The following is a 6000-nucleotide window of genomic DNA, read 5'->3' as shown; positions in this document are numbered from 1 at the left end:
CCTCGACATATAAACCCTACGGCGGTCGGCAGCGCTTCCACTCCACGCGCTAAACCCGTCAACCTCCAACGAGTACCGTGCCATTCACTCCAAAATACAGCTCTCCCGATTCCCATCCTCGAACCCTCATCAGCCATAATCCCCTCGATATGAATCGTTGACGGCCACGATCTTCTCGTTAGGCTCTTTCTGCCTCCCTTGAGAGGCTTCAAACTCGACTGCGACGCGTTTCCATCTGACTGGAGGTTCGTGGCTCGACAGGCTCGATCCGCGGTTCTGACACCAGTCTCCTTTGCTTTCGACGTCCGCCCGGCCAGCCAACGTCGTGCGATAGCAGCGACACCACTCGCTTTTTCCGAGTCGCCATGGACCAGTGGCAGCAGTTTTCCGAGTCAGGGGGGTCGTCGAGGAGATACAATGGGAACCCCCCACCAAGCCAGCAACAGCCGCCCATGTCGCGAGATTACAATGGAAATGCCCAAGCTTACAATGGTAACGGGAGCACCCAGGCCCAAGCCCAACCACAACCCCCCGCCGGATTCACCTACGAGCAATATCAAGGAGCGCTGAATGCGCATCCTCAATCTCTGACAGCTTCACCCGCAGCAACTCCTCAGATGCGAGACGGCAACGGCGACGTAGCGATGCAGGACGCTGGAGACCCGTATAGTGGCATGAAATATCCCATGCGGCCTCATCACCAGCAGCATCTGTCTGGTAGTCGAGCGCCTAGCCACCATTCTACTCATGAGCCATCTGCTGCCGCTCAACGTTATTCTCCCATGGAGACTTTATCACCAAGTTCTCCATATGCGCCGCAACAAGGTCAATATGCCGCGCAAGGAAACCGACAATCTCCTACCCGACCTGGTACCTTTTCATCGCCCACATCGTACTACACAAGCAGACAGCAGGCACAACAATTACCTCCAATCACCCCTTACAACTCCTCTAACAACGAGAGCTACCCTTCATCGGCGACTGCGCAACTCAATGCAGTCTTTGGGAACGACCCCAAATCGCCTCGTCGACCGATCTCGCAATCTGTTGGTCCTCCAGGTCGAGGACCCGTTCCCGAGTTCACAAAGATCCGCGCCATGACTGATTTGCAGCCAAAAGTCAATGCCCAGCCAGCTTTCAGAAGAGCGAATCCTGAGGGAGGCTTTATCAGCGTCAGTGATGTGCTACCTGCACCTGAGATTCGTGCTAATTTTTGATAGCCCCTACAAGCGCTAACGAGCCATCTCCCGTCTACTTATCGAATCTGCAATCCTAGTTTCAAATACGAATCTTCTCGGAATCCCCGCCGAGTCCTTACCAAGCCTAGCAAAGGAACCAAAAACGATGGTTTTGATAACGAGGACAGCGATTACATATTATATGTGAACGATATCCTGGGATCGGAAGAGACAGGTCATAAGTACGTTTGAGCTTGAATTCCTCGAATGTATAGCTGGTGCAATCCTCTAACGGGTTAACAGGAATCGTTATCTTATTTTAGACGTCCTCGGCCAAGGTACCTTTGGACAAGTTGTCAAATGCCAGAATTTGAAAACACAGGAAGTTGTGGCCGTCAAAGTGGTGAAGAATAGAACAGCATACTTCAATCAGAGCATGATGGAAGTTTCTGTACTGGATTTGGTGAGGAAATTACTTTTCCAATTCTTTCCCTATTCTAATTTTATTCCAGTTGAACACAAAACTTGATAAGAATGACGATCATCATCTTCTCCGGTTGAAGGACACTTTTATTCATCGCCAGCATCTTTGTTTGGTATTTGAACTACTGAGTGTCAATTTGTACGAACTTATCAAGCAGAACCAGTTTAGAGGGTTAAGTACCACCCTGGTGAGAGTGTTTGCGCAGCAACTATTGAACGGGCTCTCTTTGTTGAATAAGGCCCGGCTCATTCACTGCGATCTGAAACCAGAAAACATCCTTCTAAAGAATTTGGAAAGCCCAATCATCAAGATCATCGATTTCGGGTCGGCATGCGACGAACGTCAGACAGTGTATACGTATATCCAGTCCAGATTCTACAGATCGCCAGAGGTTTTGTTAGGACTACCATACTCTTCTGCCATCGATATGTGGTCCTTGGGATGTATCGTTGTTGAGCTCTTCTTGGGTCTTCCCCTTTTCCCTGGCTCCTCAGAATACAATCAAGTATCTAGGATAGTGGAGATGCTTGGCAACCCACCCAACTGGATGCTTGAAATGGGAAAACAATCTGGGGAGTTCTTCGAGAAAAGGCACGATGTCGATGATTATGGAAGACGAACATACCACCTCAAAAGCATGGAGCAATACTCTCGTGAGCACGGGACAAAGGAACAGCCAAGCAAGAAATACTTCCAAGCTACCACACTGCCAGAAATTATTCGCTCTTATGCGATGCCACGGAAGAACATGAAGCAAAGTGAAATCGACAGAGGTAAGTCCCTCAATCGAGGCTTAAGTACGGAATCACGAGCTGACACTGCGTAGAAATGAATAACAGAGTAGCATTCATTGATTTTGTTCGAGGTCTACTCAACATCAATCCGCTTGAACGGTGGTCTCCACAACAGGCGAAACTCCATCCCTTCATCACACAACAGAAGTACACTGGACCCTTTGTGCCGCCCATGAACTTGAAGTCTAGTTCCGTGAATAGGTCACCGGCTCCAGGAACACAGCAACAGCAGCAGGCTGAGGCCCTTAGTAAACAACGGGCGCAGGCGGCAGCTCAAACAATCTCAGCGCAAGCTCATTCAGCGGCTGCAGCCCAGACACAATATCCCACTGGCGCTCCCATGGGACAGTATCCTCAAACAGCTCCTCCACAGCAACAACAAGGACCACCAATATATAACAACATGTACTCACCAAATCCAAACCACCAAGGTGCCCCTCCACCATATCCATCTCAACAAGGTGGGCCATACAATCAGATGAATATGATGCCACAACCACCTGCGCCAATGTCAGGTCAGTATGTGACTGGACCACCGCAGCAGCAAAGTTTGTACCAGCAAGCCAACATCCGAGCAGCTGGACGTCAACGAGCTACTACGATGGAGGTTCAACAAGGCGGGATACCTGTTACTATTCAAAGAGTAGCTAGTCACCTTGATCCGAATGCTCCAATCCGCCTGCAACCAAGTCCTGCTTACTATCCACCACCGCCAGATGGAGCTCCTGATGGGAATCCTGGAAGCGCACGCAGGAGAGGCAGTAGAGCTGCCGCCCAAGGTGGGCAGCAGCAGCAAGGTGCTAGAAGCAACCGTGATTTCATCCGGAACTTGGAGGACCGAACGCTGGAGGAAGGATTCATGGGACAAGCTCAATGGCATTGAACTCAGCTTACAACTTATGTGCCTGCAAAACGCAGGCACTACCATTGACGTCATTTTTTTTTCTTGTTAACAACCTAAGCTTTCAACCCTGTTATTGCTCGCGCGTATTGGTTACTTGCTGGTAACTTTTGATGCAATATAGCTTGGGTGCAGAATGATGTTGTCGTCAACACGTTGATAGCAGTTATGATCTTACAAATACCCCCTGGAAAGTAGGAAAAACATAAAGGAGAAGTTTGCAGACATGCAAGCCTTGTTGGTTGCAAGATGCATAGGAAAGGTCAACGAAATTATTATCTTCCCGAAAGACATTGCCTTTTTCCCAATGTTCTTTTAATGGCTAGGTCTTCGGCAAGGTATAGCGGGGAAAGAACAATTGGGACGACACGGTGGATTAAGCGATTCGTGAAAACTACTTTATGTGGTGTATCAAGGCAGATGGAACGGGCTAGTCTCTTGTCTTGACGGGCTGCGAGAGGGGACTGGTTCTTTTGAGTGGGGAATTCATTCTATGTAATTTATTGAATCATTGCATGGACATTATTGGAGCGTTTTGAGCATATCATTGACGAGTTTTCTCTTTTGGAATATCGTATTGGTTTGCAGTATCGCAATTGTGCTGTGAAAATGGAGTGGCTTGATTTTTCACCGTCATGGTTTACTCATCGGACCTGGTGGACGTAGGTGACTTATGATTAGGTATGGGATCTTCAAGAGGACGTAGATCATCACAAACTTCGACGACGAAGGAATCTATGATGAATTATCATCAATAACAATGTAAAATATGCACTAGTAACTCGGTCTGGACGTCCTTCTCTCGCCTATCACAATCACAGATGGAATAAGCTATATGTGTCTCATCTAACATAGTTGCTTACATCCAACAATACTTTCCTCATTCAAGATGATTCGCTACGACAAATACACCCGCACGCCCTTGAATGTTCCGATATCATGAGACCCCTACACTGCAAAATTGCTGGTTGATGTTGTAAAGACAAGTTTGATCAGGGAAAGCTGGTGTTGAGATATAGTGTTTAGTACACTTCTGCTATATCGTTTCCGAAATGTGTTAGAACATGGTGCGGTTTGAGTGGCAAGATATTTGACTCTTGGTGTTTAATGGTATGGTGAGATGGTTTAGAAGTATTTCTCGTCTCTACAGGATTGGTTTTTGAATTATATTTATCTGTGCGTTTTAAAATCGGAGTTTTGTAAGAGTGGTACTAGTTATTTAATGATGTAAATTTTGCTTAACGAGATGACATATTATTTGTTTATAAAAAATTCATGTACGCGAACGAGATGTTTATATGTGTTTATTTAGTTAATCTAGCTTTGATGGGCTAGGGAAAATAGACCTAGCTTCATGATTGCATTACAGTCAAGAGGGGTTTTTTATTCTCCGGAGTCTGGGAATTTTATATTCGTGGATTTCATTTACATAGTAGACTTTCAAGAGAAACTTTCGACGAATCCCTCGGACAAAGAATAACGCTTTCGTGCACATACCTTTCATTTATCCAAATCACAGGTATAACAATAATCAAAACCCAAATAGTTCATCTCCATCATTCCATCCCAGCCTACCCAAGAAATTTACTCTCACTCTTTACTCTAGGCGAGGTTTGGGTTATAGCGGTTTGCTTCAGGTGTTGATATTTGTTCGAGTTTTGGGGGGACCAGGGGGTTCAAGTTGGAGATAATCGTGGATTCGTGGTCATAACCTTATTTGACTTCAGTGGTGGGAGTTGAGGATGATCGAGGGGAGAATGTGTTTGTTGATTTCTTCTACACGTGCTATTAAAGGAATCTGATCACATATGCGGGTTTTCATGAATTGAGGAAGCAACAGATCTATATTACTGAACCGCATCGACTTTTGAGCTTAAACACAAGTGCTTTACATAGATAAGCGGCTTATTGGTATGACTATCTGCTGAGACATAAGGGATCCTGGGTTTAAAGCTGGTTGGCTTTTTGAGGATTAGGATTTTACTGTACGAGCAGGGTGTTAAAGCCTAAGTGAAATGTTGATCTAAATAGTTGTGCGCTAGGAGGTGGCTAAGGTGGTTTGAAGTGTATGGTATTTTTTGCTACCGTTGCTGAAGTTGTATATATCAGGCTGAGAGTTTAAATATAAGGTGTATCACAAGACGAATGAGCGACAGAGTCTAGTGTATATAATGTGACGCATGTAGTAGTATTTTAGGTCAGAGAAATCTGATAGTGAAATTGAACGGTTAGCTCTAATCTCAGAAGCGTGACGTTGTAAATTAAGATAGGGTTAGAAAGTTAAAAGTATTAGTATGGTGAGGGATAGTTGTTAGATTTTCGGAATACTAGAGTTAATTATTATAGCTCCTCTAAGCCTAGTTTTCAATCTATTGTTACTTCATGAATAGGGTAAACATCTAGTTCTCTGCATCCGCCCACTTCTTTAAAAATTTGCAAGAATAGTAACCGGGATGTGTTTATATCTACCGTGTGTTGGAAACTTAGCTTTGCATAGCAAAGTTAGAATGTGAGATGGTTGTGGTAGTCCTCATTTCCAATAGTGAAAGTATTAGTAAAAAAAAATCGGGTTTAAGTAGAAATGTTTTTGGAAGAAATCAATATGGAGTAGTAATAGTCGGCATAGAAATTTGTAGAGCTCCT

General features: G+C 45.1%; 1 protein-coding gene across 1 annotated transcript; it reads left to right on the top strand.

Annotated features, from left to right (window-relative positions):
• Window positions 1-452: 452 nt before the first annotated feature.
• GLAREA_00887 (Protein kinase-like (PK-like)) lies at window positions 453-3339 on the top strand (the record flags this gene model as incomplete). Its single annotated transcript, XM_008085645.1, has 5 exons — window positions 453-1172; window positions 1221-1420; window positions 1482-1641; window positions 1691-2435; window positions 2489-3339. The coding sequence occupies 5 exons, from the start codon at window positions 453-455 to the stop codon at window positions 3337-3339; spliced, it is 2676 nt and encodes an 891-aa protein (XP_008083836.1).
• Window positions 3340-6000: the final 2661 nt, after the last annotated feature.

This window comes from Glarea lozoyensis (assembly GCF_000409485.1).
Source record: "Glarea lozoyensis ATCC 20868 chromosome Unknown GLAREA3, whole genome shotgun sequence".
Classification (NCBI taxonomy): domain Eukaryota; kingdom Fungi; phylum Ascomycota; class Leotiomycetes; order Helotiales; family Helotiaceae; genus Glarea; species Glarea lozoyensis.
Note: the sequence above shows the minus strand (reverse complement) of the source record. Positions and strands in the feature narration are given on the sequence as shown.